At 53.3% G+C, this 17,129-nt stretch overlaps 2 protein-coding genes and 1 long non-coding RNA gene across 3 annotated transcripts; 1 reads left to right on the forward strand and 2 right to left on the reverse strand.

Annotated features, from left to right (window-relative positions):
• Window positions 1-2,001: 2,001 nt before the first annotated feature.
• On the reverse strand, window positions 2,002-5,410 carry MYOC (myocilin). The gene is made up of 3 exons (XM_032117575.1): window positions 4,744-5,410; window positions 4,124-4,243; window positions 2,002-4,017 (listed from the first exon to the last, which is right to left on the reverse strand). The coding sequence occupies exons 1-3, from the start codon at window positions 5,243-5,245 to the stop codon at window positions 3,233-3,235; spliced, it is 1,407 nt and encodes a 468-aa protein (XP_031973466.1). The 5' UTR covers window positions 5,246-5,410; the 3' UTR covers window positions 2,002-3,232.
• A 169-nt stretch (window positions 5,411-5,579) lies between these two features.
• VAMP4 (vesicle associated membrane protein 4) lies at window positions 5,580-16,691 on the forward strand. Its single transcript, XM_032117577.1, has 7 exons — window positions 5,580-5,849; window positions 7,105-7,151; window positions 7,455-7,505; window positions 13,993-14,093; window positions 14,618-14,697; window positions 14,881-14,932; window positions 15,961-16,691. Exons 1-7 carry the CDS (start codon window positions 5,784-5,786, stop codon window positions 15,987-15,989), a joined length of 426 nt encoding a protein of 141 aa, XP_031973468.1. The 5' UTR covers window positions 5,580-5,783; the 3' UTR covers window positions 15,990-16,691.
• On the reverse strand, window positions 7,455-9,966 carry LOC116447874. The gene is made up of 2 exons (XR_004241719.1): window positions 9,111-9,966; window positions 7,455-8,855 (listed from the first exon to the last, which is right to left on the reverse strand). It is a non-coding gene; the product is annotated as an uncharacterized LOC116447874 (long non-coding RNA).
• Window positions 16,692-17,129: the final 438 nt, after the last annotated feature.

The following is a 17,129-nucleotide window of genomic DNA, read 5'->3' on the forward strand; positions in this document are numbered from 1 at the left end:
GAACTTGCTTCCCACAAACACCAGGAACCTTTGGTGTCTTGGTCTCTGAGAAGTAATTGCTGCCTGCTCTGCACCTCTGAGGAAAGGGAGGATCCAGCCAGGAGTGTTGGGGTTGGCTCTGCAAGCACCACCAGGAGCTGGACAGGTTGACCTTTGGTCAGAGGTGTTGCTGACAACTCCATGGTGGGTTGCAAAATGGCAGCTTGGGGCCACCAGAGAGGCTGGAGTCCTTTCCTGCCCAGGCTGGTTTTGTTCAGGGTAAAACTGCAGCAATGTGGAGTAAATAAAAGGTGCTGGAATCCACTAATGTAGCTGTGGGCAGAAGGAACCTCTCAGCAGGTAACACTGTGGGTAAATCACCTTTTTCACAAGGATTTGTGAGTACAGCTGCAGTAAATGCTTGGAAAGGAGGGTGGACATGGATGGACTGAGTGAATGGAGATGCTGCTTCCATCTATAAATGTGCTATAAAAGTAACTGAGTTGTGATGTTTTCCCTGCTTTGAGGTTGCCTTTGGCCTGTTTTGTCTTGAAAGGACACTCCAAAAATGGGAACTCATTCACCAGACTGTTCTGTTTTTAAGGAAATGCTGCTGAAAGGATGAATGTTAAACTCTGTAGTAATAAAGCTATTGGGAAGTCAGAGGAATTTCCCACAGTTGGCTGTGGGAACGTACTAGGCTTTGGACTATTTTGTGCTCAGAGCAGAACAAGGGGAGTTATTTCTGCAGAAGTTTAATTAAAAGTAAATGCTTGGGCATTCTGTGCTTCCAAATAACCCAGGTTTGATGTGTGCCTTAACAAAACCTCAAACCACCCCAGCTGCCTTTGAGGCCAAGTGGAGCTTTCAGTCATTGACCCCAGTTCGCTGAATATTTTTATGACATTTAATCAGATAACTTGCTCCTGGCTATTTACACTGGAGTAGCTCTTGCTTTTTTAATTTGAGTGGGATTAGGTGTGTAATCTCTTTTCTGGTCATCAGAAATAATTGTGCTGAACCTCCCAGACATTAGGGAACAATTTTGTTTGGGGAATTCAATTTCTTTTTCCTTAATAATGTTGAGGCTGTGAAAAGGTGGTAACTTTTCTCAAGGGCAAGAGCCAGAAGGGGGTTAAATGGGACTGGGGCCAGATCCAGCAACCCCCTGGGCTCAGGCTGGCTTCTTGCTGGGCTGTGGGCAGGGAAGGCTTGTTTTCCCAAAGCCTGTTAAGTAAAACTGTGTATTCAGCGCTGTTCAGATCCAGCCCAGCTTTCTGGAAATCCTGTGTACACTGGCTTGTCTTCCTTTATTTTCTTAGTCAATTAAGAGATGGACTTGCCGGCCTGAGAAGGCCCCAGCGTGGGGAGGGGCGGGAGCTGTCTGCCCTCGGTGTCTGGGCTGGCCAAGGTGCTGCTGCTCCCCGGGGCTCTGCACAAACCCTGCCTTTCATCCTGGGGCTTGGCTCACACCCCCAGGGAGCTGCGGGGTAAAGGGGGGCTCCAGCCTCACCCTCCCATCCTGTTTTGGGACAGAAATACCTTTCTCCCATCCTTGGTAGCAGGTTTGCTGTGCATTGCTGGCTCTGGCTGCTGCCTGCTTCATTCTCCCCGGCCCTGATGGGCACCTGACAGCCCCTGGGTGACCCTCGCTGCTTCCCTCACCCAGATCCTGCCCTGGCCCCAGGGCTCCCCAGCTCTGTGTCTGACAGTGACAGGGGTGACGTGTTCTTGATCCACCTGAGCTGAGCAGTGGGGGCTGGCAGAGCCCTGCTGCAGATCCTGGGGCTGCTGGGACATCACTGGCCAGAGGGATGCTTTCACTGGCCCTGGCTCAGGTGAGAATCCCAGCCTGGTTCTGGGCCTGTCTGGAAACAGGAATGGGTCTTTCAGCCTCCTCCCTCCACATGCTGGGGTCCCACCTGCTGCCTGCCCTGCAGCTCACCAAACACCCCAGTCTTACACATACCATCTCACTTTTCACAACCATCACGTATTTTTCCAAAATAAAGTGTGGAGATGATGAATAAGCCAAATGCTTCATTATGATATGCAAATATACAGTGCTACACTTAAGACAACAGTGTTAGTGCCAGGAGGACAGCAGTGGGGCGAAGCATCTTACTGAAAATCCCTGTAGCTGTAGGTGATCATCACAAGTGTGCCACTGTGTTCTCTGTCCTTTTCCACTGCTCCAATACATGGTGTATTTCTGTCAGAAGCTGCCTTTCAAATGTGGCATTTTCCTGCTCAAGGCTTTACAGCTCCCCCCACCAGCAGCTTCAGCCTGTAGGTGCATCAAGAGGGGCACCAGCCCACCACACTCCTTGGAAAACAGGCTTGGAAAGACGAAGGTGCAAGGCAGCAGCAGTGCTGGGCAATGTTTATTGGGCCAGGACCCTACACAACCCCTGGGGAATGTGGTTGCTGCTGACCTGAATGCCAGAGATAGGGAAAGAAGCCTCCTCCTCCAAGCTTCCTACAATAAATAGATAAAACAGCATGTTTTGGACTGGTGGGGGGAGAGCTGCTGGCCTGGAACGGCCTATAAAGCTGAAGCACATGGCTGGGAAGGGCTGGGTACTGAGAGGTCACCCAGCTGCAGGATGCTCTGCCAGCACTCCTCACCCCTGTTCTCCTGGCTGCTTTATTTTTTCCCCAATAAAACAAGGCTTGTGCAATGAGTGTCTGTATTCCCTGCTGCTTTTGAGCCTACTTGATGATTTTTGGAGGTGGCTGAGCTCCAGGATGCCCCTGGGCACTGGGAGTGTGGGATCTCTGCAAGGGAGCTCTGCAGAGCCTGGAAACAACAAACCCCGACCCCACAGAGGGGATCACTGCTCACAACTAGGGAAAAACGTTTATTTTAAGGCAGGGCCCTTCTGGACAGCGCTTCTACTCTTCTCTGCCCAACCTCCACCATGCCTGAGTCCTCCCTGCTCCAAATTCGGGGTGGCCAGGCTGGGTGCTCGCAGAGGGTGCTGGAGCAGCTCAGGCCTGGGTACTGCTGTGACCCATCCGAAACCCGCCGAGGCTGACGAGAGGCATTTCCCTGGCTCTGCCAGGCTCTGGAGCAGCGCTTCATCTCTCTCTGCTGCACTTGAGCACAAAGGGGTGTGGCTGGGCAGCGTGTGGCCCCCAGCATCACCCGAGGTGGCGCTCCTGCCGTGCCGGGGGAAATGGGGCGGGAAGCAGGGTGCCAAGGCACGCATAAGGGTCCCGGGGGCCGAGCCGGCGCATTGCCAGCCTCGGCTCAAGCCCGGGAGAGGCGGACGGGGTAGGTGACCATGTTGAAGCTGTCCCAGGCAAAGAGCTGCCGCTCGGCAGGGTTGTAGTCCAGCATGCTGAGGTAGCGGAAGCGGTTCTCGAAGGGGATGCTGAGGGCCCGGCTGGTGCCGGTGGCAGTGTCGTAGGCAAAGTTGATGGTGGCGTTGGGCGCCGAGTAGCTGCTGACGGTGTAGAGGGTGCCGCAGATGAGGAAGGAGTTGGCCACCCCCCGCTTGCGAATGTTGGTGTCCCAGGTCCGACGAATCTCCAGCGTCTCGGGATCCAGCTTGGAGAGGACGATGGCTCCCCGCGCCTTCTCGGTGCTGTAGATGACCCAGAGTCCCGTCTCATCCACCGCCAGGTCGATGTCGGTGTAGCCCCCCCAGGAGTAGGGGTACTGCCCGTGGTAGCCGGCGCCGGGGATCTCCCTTTCGGCCGTGATGGTCTCTCCCCGCAGATCGTAGCGGGCCACGGAGCGGGAATGGCGGAGCTGGAAGAAGAGCCCGCCGCGGTAGATGACGGCCCCCGTGCTTTCCAGGGGCCGCGGCAGGATGTGCACCTTGGCGGGGTAGCCCCGGGCCAGCTGCTCGGCCTCCTCGTACTGGAAGAGCTGGCGCACCTCGGTGCCCACGGTGTCCACACGCCAGGTGTTGTCCCGCGTAAAGGGGGGCACGGGCTCGGGGTCCTTCATCCACACGCCGTACTTGCCCGCGATGGAGTCGGCCCGGCCAAAGACCACGGGCTCTCCCACCCACACCAGCTGGCCGCAGCCTGCTCGGGGACAGGACGGGAGAGAGAGTGGTCACCGCCAGCCCCTCGGGAGGGCCAGCGGCACTTGTGAGCAGCGGGACGTGGGGCCGGCCCGGCGTGCCCGTACCTGAGTCCTCCTTCCCCGGGCGGCCGAGCGCCGTCTCCTCCAGCAGCCGGGACACGGGAACCTCCGTCCTCTCCGACTGCAGCTCCTGGTAGGCGAGGGGCTGCGGCTCCCAGCGCGGCGCTGCAGCGAGGTGAGGCACAGCGTGAGCGAGGGCTGAGCCAGCCCCCCTCACTGCCCTGCCTGCTCCTGCCGCCTTCGGGGGGGCTCCGTGCCGGGCCGCTGCCCCCCAAAATGCCGATGCCTTGGTCAGGAGCCCGGTACCCCCTCCCACTGTAGCAGGGCACATCTGTGACCTGCTGAGAGGGACCCTGCTCCGCTGACGCTCTTGTCCCCCCAGGTGTTTAATTCCCTTTGGGGGAAACTCTTCATACCCCAGATTTGCACGGTACCCTACATCCCCCCTCTGCTGCGGGGCAGGCAATGGGACGGCGACTCAGGTATGGGGCAATGGGCTGCGACCCCCCAGCAAGGTTGAGCCCACCAGAGTCCCCAAGAGTGAGGGGCAGCAGTGGGTGCAGAGTATGGGGGCCGCACGGGGACTTGGCCAGAGCGGAGGAGCCAGCGGCACTATCGGGGAGCCGGTGGCGAGGACGCACAGGGATCCCGGCCCCGGCACTTACCCTTGGCGGGGGCGCGCAGCGTGTCCCGGCCGGGCCCCTCTCTGCCGGGGGGGCAGCGGGCGGCCCGCAGCCGGGTGATCTCCTGGGCGCTGCTCTCCAGCCGCCTGCCCAGCTCCTCTTTCTCCCGCTCCAGCCGCCCCTTCTCCTCCTCCAGCCGGGACTTGGCCCGCAGCAGCTCGCTGTACGCAGCCTCCAGGCGGGCGGTCAAGGCGACTTGCTGGGGGTCCCGTGCCCCCCCCGGCTCGGCTCCCCGAGGCCCGGAGCCCCCCATTCCTCGCTCCCGGCTTTCCAGCCGACTCAGACGGGCGGCGAGGGCGGCCAGCTCGGCGCGCAGCTCGGGCACGCCGCCGGCAGCCTCGGGGCAGGCGGCCTCGACGGGACTGGCGACCGTGAAGGAGTAGGTGCAGTGCCCGGAGCTGTCATGGGCGCGGTGGAGGAAGGCGGTGTCCGCCCGGCCGCCCAGGGCCACGGACCCCCAGAGCAGCAGCCAGACCCCCAGCATGGCCCCGGCGCCGCCCCTCTGAGCGCGCCGGGCACCGGCGCCCGCATTTATAGGGGAAGAGGGTCGGGGCGGCGGGGGGCGGGCGAGCCGGAACCTTCCAGATGCCTGCGGAGGCACCGGCACTGCCCTGCTGCCTCCCCGGGGCCGCTGGCCGGGCTGGGCGGGCGGGGCCGTGTGCCAGGGGTGACGCCGGGGGCCGGGGCGGGCGAACTCGGGGCCGAACCCCGCGGGGGCTGCTCGGGGCCGCGACCGGAGCCGAACCCGCCGGCCCCGCCCCCGCCCCGCCGGCCCCGCCCCGTTCGTGTCTCCGCCCTCTGCCTGCCCCACCATCGGTAGCTCGGCGCTCGGTGCGGCGGGCGGAGCGCCGAGCGGTCGCTGTGACGGCGGACTCTCCGCGGTACCGGCCATTTCCCGCCGGCCCGGCCCTGCCCGGTGAGCGCGGGGGCTGCGGGGTCCTGTCCTGGGCCTGCCGGACGCTTCCTGCTCTCCCCTCTAGGCTTCTCCCCCCGGGCACGGAGCCCCGCGGCACGGACCGGCCATGCCTCCCAAATTCAAGCGGCACCTGAACGACGACGAGGTGACGGGCTCGGTGAAGAGCGAGCGGGTGAGTGCCTCTCCTCCGGGGCGCAGCGGGCAGACCGTAGGGTGGCCGGGTCGATGCCCACCGTAGGGGTCCCTTGGCCGGGTCTCCTTGTGCTGCCGCAGCCTTCAGCCACGGGGCCCAGGAGCCCGGAGCGCTGTGACAGCGACATTCAGTCAGTGAGGGGCTGTCCGAGCGCCAGCCCTGACCCGTGTGTGTCAAACCAGCCTCGTTACGGCTGTTTTGGGAACCTGTTGCGGCTCCCTTAGTCTGCATCCGTGGCCATGAGATCCCGGTGTGCCTCAGTCTCCTGCACTCCCGCAGAGCCTGGCAGGGACACGTCCTGGCTCTCCTGCCCACGTTGGCTGAAGGACTTGAATGAAGTCACCCTGTGCTTTACAGCTGATTTTTTCTCCTGTCACCACGGTCCCCCCACACTTTAGGTTTTGAATACAGGTCACAGCAGTTGCCTGATTTGGACAAAGTGGATTTAACCTGCTGGGGTCAGGGTGTGCTAAAACTCAGTTTAGGCTGTGGTCAGAAATGCTGCTGCAGCTCACGACAGCTGTCAGCGAGATGAGGAGCCCGTACTGCCAAGGCAGTTTGCTCCTCTTTTGAGGGAAGCAGTGGCTGGAACTATTGCATGATCTGGCAGGTTTGCTTGAGTTGATTGAGCAAATGTGACAGGATGGAAATGTAGGTGAGCTTCAACATCAGAGCATCAGGCTTGCAGGTGGGAGCCCAGATCTACACACAGGAAAGCAGCAACTGTTGGTACCCCAAGGACCATGTGCTGAGTCCCAAACCTTTAGTGTGCCACGCCCCCCTCTTGATTGTTTCTGACCCTAAGCAGAAATGTTTTCATCCGAAACATTCAGGCTTCAGTGGGGTTGCTTTTAAAAATCAGTTTTTGGATCATCTCATGGAGTGTAGTGGATCAGCAAAGGGGAGCCCCAGGGAGCCCTTTGGGATGAAGCAGAGGAGCTGCGAGACCACTCTGCCCTCCTGCCCAGGCGGTCATCCCTCTTACACCTGCTGCTATCACATGGTGGAGAAACCACGTCCTCCAAATCCAGAGTGGATCTGATTTCCAGGGTGGATGGGACAGCCCAAGGTGGCTGTGGGTGATGCTGATGGTTTTGGGTGCAGGGCTGGGATTGTCCCTTGAGCAGAGAGGGCCTTCCTGCAGTCAGAGGATGCTGACTGCATCCTAAGAGCTGGCAATGTGTGCGTGAAATGGTGGTTGCTTATTGATGTGATGGTTTTTCTGTGTTTGCAGAGGAACCTGTTGGAGGAAGACTCGGATGAAGAGGAAGACTTTTTCTTGTGAGTTGGAATGTAGTGTCATACCCGCCTGCAGCTCTGAGACCGGGGACTTGAGAATGAAAACCTTTGATTCCCTTTGGGATGATTTTCCAGAGCCTTGGCCTTGAGTGTGAATTAACAGGTGTGACCTTTTGTAAGAGTGAGATGTCCCACATATCCTAAGACATGGGAGGGACTGATGGGAGGTATGAAAACAATCCTCCATGCACAAGGCGTTGGTTCTCTCCTGTGTATCTCTTGGGTCTGGTTTAAAAACATGATTTCATTGTACCTTCTGTCCTGATTGTTCTTTTCTGCCTGCAGGAGGGGGCCTTCTGGACCCAGATTTGGACCCAGGAATGACAAGATCAGGCAGTAAGTTGTTGTTTGTTAGTCTCACAGAGATAATAATTTATTCTGGCACTGTGAGCTCCTGCTGCTGTCTTATCAGAGTATTTCTGTGTAGCTCATCATATGAACATTCCTTGTGCCTGTGTTCTTCTGACTGACATGTCCTACCCCACGTGTCCCCAGCTAAAGGAAATCTCAGCTTTAATGCAGCCTATCAAGAAATTGTGTCGTGACAGAGGCAAAGGGATAGGATTACATCACCATAGCTTACTGGAGTTTCTGAAGCCCTTGCTGTGTTCTGGTGGTGACCTATTCCGTGCTTTTGTGAGGCTCTTCCTCTAGAGCATTAACCCTGGATTTTAACCTTTCCTAGCACCATTTTTTATTGTTTTGAGGCTTTTTAACCTCATCCTGTAACATGCTCCTTAAAGTTTCAAGAAAGTAAGTTGTCAGGAACACACCAGGACCATGGATTTTGGGCAGCAGCTGGTCCTCTGGCTTCCTCCAGATAAAAACTTGATATAGGTGACCTGAAGATGAGTAGTGACTCAGTGGGGTCAAAGCAGCTGGAAAACAGGAAACCATTACAGCTGGAGGAGGAGTAGCGCAAGAAGGAAGGAGTGAACACCCTGGATCCTTCTCCCATCGAGTCATTTCCTGGATGATGCTTGTTCAGGGCTCCAGTTTTGCCTGTCCTTTCCTGTGAGGGATGTGGTGGTGGTACTTAATCAAAAGTGTGGGGATACTCACAGACCCCTGGTCTGTGTTGCCTGGTTTCCTTTCCTGATCTCTGTGGAGCCAGGACAGAGATCTGTGTGAGGACTGATGCCTGGGCATTATCCAGACTGGGTCTTGTTTGCAGCCTGAGTGTGGCTCTTGGTTAGGGATTTTTTTCCATGCCAGGAAGAAGCCAGCACAGGTCTGGGATGACTCATTGCCACCATCAGCATTAGGCTGTGCTTGCCACATTATCTCGAGGAGTGAAGGGCACTTGAGTTGCACAAGAGGCAGAGGGCAGGTGATTTCACCCTGAGTTTTCAGGGCATCTCTGTTCCCTCCAGAGTGTGAGGATGCTGTTGGTAGAGATGAACTGCTCCTTGGAGTAAGCCAGTGTGGATAGAGCCTTCCTTCTAGGGCATGGCCAGGCTGATCTGGAGTGAATGAGAAAGCTGAGAATTGGGTTTATGAGTGGGGTCTCACCTACATGAAAAGGTGGAGACAGGGTAGTGTCTGTCCCTTCATCTTCCTCTGCTGGACAGCATCTACAGTGTCTTCTGTGTTCCCTGTTGGTGGGAGAAAACAGGAGCTCTTCTCTTCCCTCTGTCTTGGCCTGGCAGAAGGTACCAGTGGCTTAGGTAGAGGATGACACTGCATCTTTGAAAAGGAAGAAAAGTGAAACAAGCATTTAGCCAGGAGCTGGTGGGTCCATAGGTGTGATGTGACTAATGCCCCACACACATGAGGCTTGCCCATTGCCAGAGATTGCCTGGGTATAGTAGATGTGGCATGGAATATGTCCCTTAGGGTACCAAGTGGCTACATCTATGTAGTATCTAGAGCATCTATTACAAAACAGAATTTATTTTCTGCTCTCATCAGTGTTGATTGTTTTGTTTAATAAGCACTTACACCATGCAGTCATCACTCCTTGTCATGGAGATCATTAGGAAGTTTCTGATCAGTTCAGCCCTTGTGCTGGAGGGATCAATGCCTGCTCTCACAGTGAGTCAGTTTTCTCTGTATCAACAAAGAAAGGGTTGGGTTGCTGCTGAAAAACTGTAAGAAAAAGACATTTTAAGGCGGAATTTGAGCATTTGGAGAGCCAAGGCATAGCTGGGCAAAGCTAGAGAGGCCATGGCAGTAGGGGCTGGAGGAACGAGGTGTGAAGACAGGTGTAAAAGGAAACTGGCTGGAGGATTGGGTAGAGGAAAAAATGATGGGATTATGGGAGCAAGGCTGTGGAACATGTTAAACGTGAGGGGCAAGATTGGAAAGTTTTCCTAGTTGTCTTTGGCAGGAAAGGGGGATGGATTGGGTCAGGGTGGAGTTTGGCAGCAGAGACCCTCAAGGCCAGCTTAGCCGTGGGGAACACTGCAAACCTTGCTGGGGAAAGAGGTGAGTTACAGTCAGCAACAGTGACAGGAGGAAGTGTCAGTCCCCTTCAAGCTGTGCTTTGTCCTGATGTGTCTGGAAGCTGCTTGGTTGGGGTAGACTCTCCTCTGGTAGTTGAGAGGCTACATGGGGTCCCTTTGGCTCCCTTTGAGACCTCCCATTCCCAGGGTGGGCTGGAGCTGAAAGGCAGCTCTTAAAGGGCTTTTATCCTTTTCCCCAAAGGTACAAAGAACAGGTAAGAGATCTCCTTTCTCTGCCTTTGCTTCGAGGCTTTGGAAGAAGTGCTGAATGTGTGCACGAGAGCCTTTTCAAGGGAAGGTGGGATGTTCACCTTCCACCTGGATTTCTTTTATTTGGAAAAAGAGCTGCTCATCACAGACCATCTTTTCAAAAATTCTGCTAAAATCAGCCCCTTTTCTGTGCTGCTTGACTCACTTTAGTGCTGATGTTCGTGCTTTCAGGGAACTGTGCCATTGGCTTCATGTTCATGTTGCTGCTGAGGCTCAGCACAGTACTGGGGTTCCCTGGGAGCCTCTTGGTCGCTGTGAATCCCCCATTGTGCTGCTTAGGGTGGTCAGCATTCCCAGCCCCTGGGACTTGGCCCTGGTGGCTCTGGCTGCAGGCCCTGAGCAGGGGGAAGGTCTGGGGAATGGTTTGAACGCTTGAGGCAAGAGCTGACTGCAGCTTCCCAGGGCTCATTGCAGGTGGCTGGTTGTGCAGTGAACCCCAACCAGAGTCCAGGCTTCCATATGAGGGTGATACCAAGACCATGTTGACAGGCATGATTGTTGGATATAATCCTTTCAATGACTGAAAGGCTTCAGGGAGGCATAGACTGCTGTTTTCCTCACAGCTGTGACTAAGCAGCAACTTAAATCCAGGGATTTGCGGCATAGTTCAGCGCTGTTACCCTGTTGTTGAGAACAGCAGGGCTCTCTGCAGAGAGCTGTGCCTTGGGGAGAGCTGTGCAGCGCTGGCCTCCTGCCTCTGTACCCTCCATCTGCCTTGGCTCTCCTTCCTGTTCCCTCTTCCCTGGGTGACTGCCACAACGAGGGGTGTTTGGGTGTAATTTGCACCATAATACACACTATTCACATCACTGGGGTGGAAAACTGGAGTGTGTCATGCTGGCTATAAACACCTGGCTTTGGAGACAAGCAGTAGCCTTGGGCAGCACATCCCATGGTGTGTGCATGCCTGTTTACAGTGTCTGGAGAATGTAGCACCCTGACCAGCCCAAGCAGGTTTTCAGTACCTAACCCAGTGTGGCCAAAATGGAAAGGCTTATTCCTCCCACTCTGGAACAGCAAAGCACAAGAAAAGAGAAGTCTAAAGCAAGCTGAGTGCCATTGGATCTCATTGCTTTGATGGTGTACACTTGCTGTTCTTGTTAAAAGCATCAGACTTGCAGTAATTAGGAAGAAAGAAGGTCATAGGAGACATATTTCATGCTTTTGTCTTGCTCCCTTTCCTGGCAGGTATTTATTCCGCTTTATTTCTCTTGGAAATCTGGCAGGAGTAAAGCTCATGAAGTGTATTTGTCAAAAGCCCGTAGCTCCACAACAGGAAATACACTTCATATTAGAGGACTCATTCCCTCTTGCCAAATAAAACAAGAAAATATTTTCTTCTTGATGTGACTTGAGTTTCCTACTTCAAGCATGCCAAACTAATGGCAATTTTTGAATTTGTTCTGAAGCTGGTGGGCTAATACATAGGCTGGGCATTTTTCAGCCCCCTCCTGGAGAGGCACCAGTGCAGCAATGAAGAGTGGGAGAGAGCAGAAAGCAAGGGCTGGCTTAAGGTCTGGTTAAGACGCTCTGTGGAGGTCTGAATTTCCCTGGCTTGGCCTCTTCCTTCCTGTTTTTTGCTTTGTTGTTTTGTTGGGTTTTTTTCCCAGGGTTCTCTTTTACATCAGATGCCAAATGGTACCGATTGTGTTACCCAAATGCATCTGTGTTCCATGGGAGTCAACACCTCAACATCTGTGGGAGTTTATAAGCCTTGGTTTCTTTGTGCCTCCGTTCTCCATCTGTGAAATGTTTTGTTCTCTTGGGGACAGCTGACAGCTTGCCCAGGGTTTGGGCAGGTAGCAAGGGCCCTCAGCATTTTGTCAGCAGCTCAAGTGAGAAGAGACAGGATGCTGAGAAGCAGCTTGGGCAGTAAGGGTCTGTGCTCCATAGGTCTCCCCCAAATGCTGTTATCCACCACAGCAGCTTGGAGTTACCAGCCCATTTTGCCTCCAACACTTCGGGTGTCCCAGGACTGGAGCAGCACCCCTCAAGGCTCTGACCTGCACTGGCAGGGATACAGGTAGTGTTGCATTGCTCTGCAAGTTCCTAGATGCACTGTAACCTTGCACGCTCCCACTTGTTAGTTGTACCAGGATAATTTGGTTACAAATCTGTTGTGGGAGGAAATCTCTCTATTTTCAACACAGAAAATTATTTTAGAAACATTTACATACTGCAAATGTAGACTTCTGCGTGTGAAGCTGATGTTTATGGGCTCAGAGGTTTGGCCAGCTTGGCTCATCTGGGGTAGCAGATGTTTGTGCTTTTCCTCTTGCCCCAAGCTGTAGCTGCACTGCTGGCATCTCCAAGCTGGGACTTGCTGTGCCGATGTAAGGAAACCCCCTTGCAGAACATGCCTGCTTCTCACCCACTGCCCCAGGGATGGGCCATGGGGCTGTGTGTCCTGCGTGGGGTGGACACTTTCCTGGGCAGCATCTGTCTGCATCCTCAGTGCCACCTTCTGAGCTTTCCCAACAGCAGCAGCTCTGCCACTCGCCTCATACTTTGTAAAACAAACAGTGGATCAGAACAGCTCCTGGGCATGGGACAGGTTCCTTCTGAGAGGTCTTTGGGGATTGTCTGTGCCCTTCCCCTCCACATTCATCCTGGCAGATGGCTTCCATCAGCGTGGAAGGCGGGAGCTGCCACCACATGGTGTAGGTGGGTTCAGAGAGATGCTGCTCCCACAGACTCTGCGATGCAGCAGAGAAGGCAGGTTCCTTTCTTATGATGTCCTAAATAAAGCAAATTTTTACATGTGCTGCTGGAGTCCAGCATGTGCCAGATCACAGCTGTTGACTCAGAAGCTGGTTTCAGAGGAGTTGCCTGGCTCTTCCAGCTCTGGAAGACACAGTGCCGTGGTGCTACAGAACTTGACCTGAAAGGCTAAGGTGAGAAACCCCTTCATATTTAGAGATGTGGAACTCTTCCTAGAGCTTTCTGGGGAGCAAAATGCCTTTTTAATGACTATTCTCACCTGTATTTGGAACAGGAAGTAAATGTGAGCAAGTGATGTGACCACTATTGCTGGTTGCAGCTGCTCCTCATCAGGACAGGTTTCTGCTGGGTAAGAGGCATGTAGCTGGCAGGAAAAATAGATCAGTGTGAACCTATGTCTCTAATTAATTAATTAATTAGAGGCATGGTGGTTGGGACAGAGCCCTATTTCTGGTTCTGCAGTGCCCCATTGACTGGCCTTGAGTCTGCCTTGGCCCCAGTTTCATGGGCCATGGGGGAGGATACACTGTTTCTCTTTGGAGCTATTTCTGTTTTGTTGCCTCCAAGATCCTGCTGTTGCCATTGACTTTCTGGGAACAGTATGTCTCAAACAATGTATTGCTATCCCCTGGGCCTCAAGAAAATTCTTACTTCTATCTCCAGGAAAATAAACATGTATTAGCTCCAAAATACAAACCAGAATGGAGCAGTACTTTTCCACCAGAAAAATTTTTCTCTCTTGCCAGTGTAGGTTTTTTTCTGGAGTGAATAAATGCATTTTTAATAACCCTACGGGTGTGATTTAGGCTACTGTTCACTGAAGACTACCCACAGAGTTGCGTAACCTACGAGAAGATGAATTGTATCTTGTTTTAGTTCAACTCAGTCCTTTCTTTGCTATCCTCTTTATGCCCCTGGCAGAGTGGGTTTAATTTAGCAACTCAGTTCGTGGAGGAGGGAACTGATTTAATTTCACCCCAAGTTACTGAGCAAAGGTGTGATGTGGGATTCTCTGAAATGCAGAAAGATAAGGTATGGGTTTTATAGTTCTTTTTTCCCCCTTTGTGAGCTCTTCTGTAGCAGAGGTGCCCACCAACAGCAATTAGTGCTTTTTCATACTGCATTTGTGTGTTAAAGGTGTTAGAGAGCGTGTCCCACTTCTGCTGACTTCCCAGTGCTCTCTCTGAGCCCCTTGAGTTCCCGTGCTCTTGCTGGCATTGCTGGAGATCCACCCATGCAATGCCATGCCTCCGGCTTTCTCTGCATCCCCATCAACCTCTTTCCACTGTTGTGCCCTTTCATTTTTGTGGATGAGCTCTCAGATCCCACCAGGCTGGGCAGCTCTGGTGCTCAATTCTGCCTCTCATGCTGCCTTTGCTCTGCCCCAGTGTCCAGAACCAGGTGGATGAAGTCATCGATGTTATGCAGGAGAACATCACCAAGGTGATCGAAAGAGGCGAGCGGCTGGATGATCTGCAGGATAAATCAGGTGTGATGTGAAACACAGCTCTGCTGGCCCAGTCCCCTCAGCTCTTCCTGGCTGCTGGGCCAGGTTAACCTGGTTCAGTTCAGAAGGCACCTAATGACAGACAGGGCTTACATTTCTGTCCTTCCTGGGAGTAGTGTTGCTCAGCCTTGGGCTGCAGATATGACTTTCTACTGACTCTCTCTCCACCTTTACCTGCTGCTCTGTGCAGAGGCATTAGTTTGGAGGTGTCTTTTCTGGGATCTAGTTGTTTCTTCAAGCAAAGGTAGATGGGTCTGTTTTCTGGCACTGTCCACTGGCTTGCAGAGCAAGTTCCTGTCTTCAGAGGGCAGCCAGTACAAAGGGACCACAGTGGGACTTGTCTGTGTGCTCTGGTAAAAGGTGTCACATTGACCCTGCTGTGGCTTTGATGAATCATGCTGTGGTTGGGTCTTTCACTGGATAAAACTCAGTGGAGTTAGAACAAGTGAGTGGGTGCTCTGACAGTGTGTGCACCACTGAATTGACTCTTTTCTTTCCATTAATAGACAGTTTATCAGACAATGCAGCAGCTTTTAGCAAAAGAGCCAAGCATCTCCGAAGACAGATGTGGTGGCGAGACTGTAAGGTGAGCAAGAAGGGGAACAGGCAGAGCTGCGTTTGTGGAAGGGTGGTTACCCACCTGCCCTGGGAGGAGATGGAGAAGCTCTGCTTCCTAGCTGAAAAGATGCTGGGAGGCAAAGGCCTCCTTTCAGGTCAAAGCAATTACTCCTGGCAGCCTGTGTAACGTGCCTGTGTGCTCCTCTTGCAGATGAAGGCGATCATAGCGATGGTGGTGGTCATTCTCCTGCTCGTGATCATCGGTGAGTAGCTCCACATCACCCCAGCCATGTCTGGCATGGACGTATTTATGGCACTCCATGCTGTGAGTGACACCGTGGTGCTGTTCTCCCTGGGGGAGAGCACCTGAGCCACTCCATGGGCTCCACTCTGCCTTAAGTCATCATAAGGGGTGCCTGTAGAGCATTCTGTGCTCCTTTTCTGCGAGGCTTAAAGGTGCACGCACAGGAGCAGGCTCAAACCAAGTCCTGTGGACTGTGACCAAAGAAAGCCAGCAGTGCCCTGCCAACCCTGTATTGACCCAGGGTTGGCACTGACTGATCCCAAGGCTGGTGGGAGTAAATGCAAAAGTTTCAGGCTAGAGCAGTGTCTTCCAAAAGCATCTCTACATGTATCAGCCACGTTGCAATGAGCCTGCTGTCTACAAATACTCTTCCCCAAAGTTGATGGGCTGCTTCATTTCCATCAAGTAGCTGTTGTGGCTTTGCAATTGGTCCCTTCCCATGCCCTCTGCATTTCCTGGAGCTCCCCAGAGCAGAGATGTCACTGCTTTTCCTACAAAACAGCTCATAATGACCAGAGCATGTTTCTTCCAGGCAGAAATAGTTGATCCCTCTGCCTGCAGAATGACATGCTCCAGGGATCCAGGCAGCCCAGCATGGCAGGGCAGCTCTTCTGTGTCACTGGGTCTGGAGGGCTTTCCTCCCACTGAAGTGTCCAGGGGCAGTTCTGTAACTGTTCTTGTTCATTCAGCAAAGCCCTTGTAGCCTGTTGTCCTTCTACCACACAGCCTGCAGTGGGAGAGGCAGAGCTGGCAGCAGAGTTTAGAGAGAGAGATTGATGGAAAATCTCATCTGGTTTAGTTTTGGGGAGCTGGAAGGAGATTAAGGTAGCAGGATATGTTGTCTAGCACGTGTGCAGACAGCAGATTGCTTTAGCTTGAGGCTGGGAACACGCTTGCAGCTGCAGGGTGTTTGTCACTACAGAAATGGGGGGGACTCCCTGGCAGGGATGGGTGTGTGGTGAGAGCTTCTTTCTTTGTGTTTTCCAGTCCCCATAGTCCTGAAGTACCATTCCTGATGGGGCAGCTGGAGGCTTCGGTGGAGCTGCCTCTGGGATAACCAAACTGCTGTGTAATTTAAGTGATATATCTGTATATAGCTTTGAAGTTGTTTTTTCTCCTGGGAGCAGGAGGTGGTGGCAAGCAGCCAGTTCTAACAGAGCGTTTTAAGAACTACCAAACAGCCCTTTTCCAGTTGAGTACCTGTTCCTGCTGTCAGACATATTTTTTTATAACACAAGATTCAGATCCCAAACTGCCTGTTTTGTGGAATTCTGGGTCTCTGGTTTGGAGCTGGCTACTTGCCCCTACAGTCTATATGTATATATGGTTGAGTTGTAATATTAATAATAATATGGTCTGAGCAGCTCTCTACTGCCTGCTGTGGAAGGCAGGGGGGACTCTGTCCTTGAATCAGAGAAAAGGAGGGGATAAATGTCTGAAGGAAAACATACCAATATATTATAGGGAACTGATTATTTTGAGGACAACTGCAAGGGTGTTGTTTTTCTCTTCAAAAAAAAAAAAGAGAAAAGAGAAAAATTAAATTAGGTTTTTACAATCCAGAAGACTTTCTGGTCCTGCCATGGGAATGCACAAGCTCAGTGTTTTCAGTATTGCTGCTTACAGCTGTGACTAAAGACATTCCAGTAAACCTATTTTTGACTGTACATGTGGAGTTTCTGCACATCTTCATAAAGTTTTCAGGACATTCAGGGCTCTCCAAGGCTGGGAGTCCCCGTTTCTGTGTTTTCTTAACCAAAAGTAAGAAGTGTGTATAAAACCCAGTAAGTAGGATGATTATATAAAGACACGGCAGGAGAACAATTCTCCTGAGACCCGTCCACAGTGAACAAGCCCACTTCATATTTAGAGCCCTTCACCATGATGTGGTGATTGTGGTCCTGAATGCCAGCCAATTTTGCTACCTTGTGATGCAGTGGGGTGGGGATTATTCCCAGACACGGTTGCTGGGGTGCTCAGGGAACTGTAGGGACCCCTGTGCTGGGATGAACGGGAACTGAGCTCCTCTGTCCATCAGTGGGACTGCGGTGTTTTGGCTGTTTCCAGCCTTGCTCTCAAGTGCTGGTGGCATTTCTGTCAGCCTTTTATTTTTGGGACCCTTCTTCTTTCCAGCCCTGAGCCTGGTGCTTTAGCTG

This window comes from Corvus moneduloides, chromosome 9, assembly GCF_009650955.1.
Source record: "Corvus moneduloides isolate bCorMon1 chromosome 9, bCorMon1.pri, whole genome shotgun sequence".
NCBI lineage: Eukaryota > Metazoa > Chordata > Aves > Passeriformes > Corvidae > Corvus > Corvus moneduloides.

Bases quoted from the DNA above. Each gene is read 5' to 3' on its own strand.
- VAMP4 (XM_032117577.1), top strand. From the start codon at position 5,784: ATGCCTCCCAAATTCAAGCGGCACCTGAACGACGACGAGGTGACGGGC. The intron at 7,152-7,454 runs GTGAGTTGGAAT...TTCTGCCTGCAG, and splicing joins GAAGAGGAAGACTTTTTCTT to GAGGGGGCCTTCTGGACCCA. The intron at 14,933-15,960 runs GTGAGTAGCTCC...TGTGTTTTCCAG, and splicing joins TCTCCTGCTCGTGATCATCG to TCCCCATAGTCCTGAAGTAC.
- MYOC (XM_032117575.1), bottom strand. From the start codon at position 5,245: ATGCTGGGGGTCTGGCTGCTGCTCTGGGGGTCCGTGGCCCTGGGCGGC. The intron at 4,244-4,743 runs GTAAGTGCCGGG...ACCTCGCTGCAG, and splicing joins GCTGCGCGCCCCCGCCAAGG to CGCCGCGCTGGGAGCCGCAG. The intron at 4,018-4,123 runs GTACGGGCACGC...GTCCCCGAGCAG, and splicing joins CCCGGGGAAGGAGGACTCAG to GCTGCGGCCAGCTGGTGTGG.